Raw genomic sequence first — 333 nt, forward strand, 5'->3', positions numbered from 1 at the left:
CCGGCTCCCCCGCGGCTCCACGCCGCTCCGCCCCGCCCCGGCTCCCTCCGTGCCAGCCCGGGGCCCGGGCCCCTGACGCACCGATGCCCTGGATGAAGACGAAGCCCGTGATGACGAGGACGGGGTGCCAGTTGAACTCCCGCGGGCCGCCGTCCCAGCTCAGCCCTTCGCGGTAGTGGAAGACCCAGACGAGGGAGAAGATGACCGACACGAAGCCGACCAGCAGCGCCGAGACCAGCAGCGCCAAGAATCGCCCGTAGTCCTCCATCTTCCGCGCCCCGTGCACGGCAGCGAGCGCCGCGAAGGAGGGGCCGGCCGGGCGGGGCGGGGCGG

The 333-nt window shown here is 74.2% G+C and overlaps 1 protein-coding gene across 1 annotated transcript in view; it reads right to left on the bottom strand.

Moving 5' to 3' along the window:
- Positions 1-309, bottom strand: part of LOC104831373 (cytochrome b reductase 1) — a 13,821-nt gene extending 13,512 nt beyond the window's left edge. The window contains exon 1 of the mRNA XM_010566925.1: positions 82-309. Coding sequence (XP_010565227.1) covers positions 82-268 — 187 coding nt within the window. The 5' untranslated portion in view covers positions 269-309. The remainder of the gene's footprint in view (positions 1-81) is intronic.
- Between the last annotated feature and the right edge of the window lie 24 nt (positions 310-333).

Source organism: Haliaeetus leucocephalus, unplaced genomic scaffold (genome assembly GCF_000737465.1).
Source record: "Haliaeetus leucocephalus isolate CR32 unplaced genomic scaffold, Haliaeetus_leucocephalus-4.0 Scaffold1, whole genome shotgun sequence".
Classification (NCBI taxonomy): domain Eukaryota; kingdom Metazoa; phylum Chordata; class Aves; order Accipitriformes; family Accipitridae; genus Haliaeetus; species Haliaeetus leucocephalus.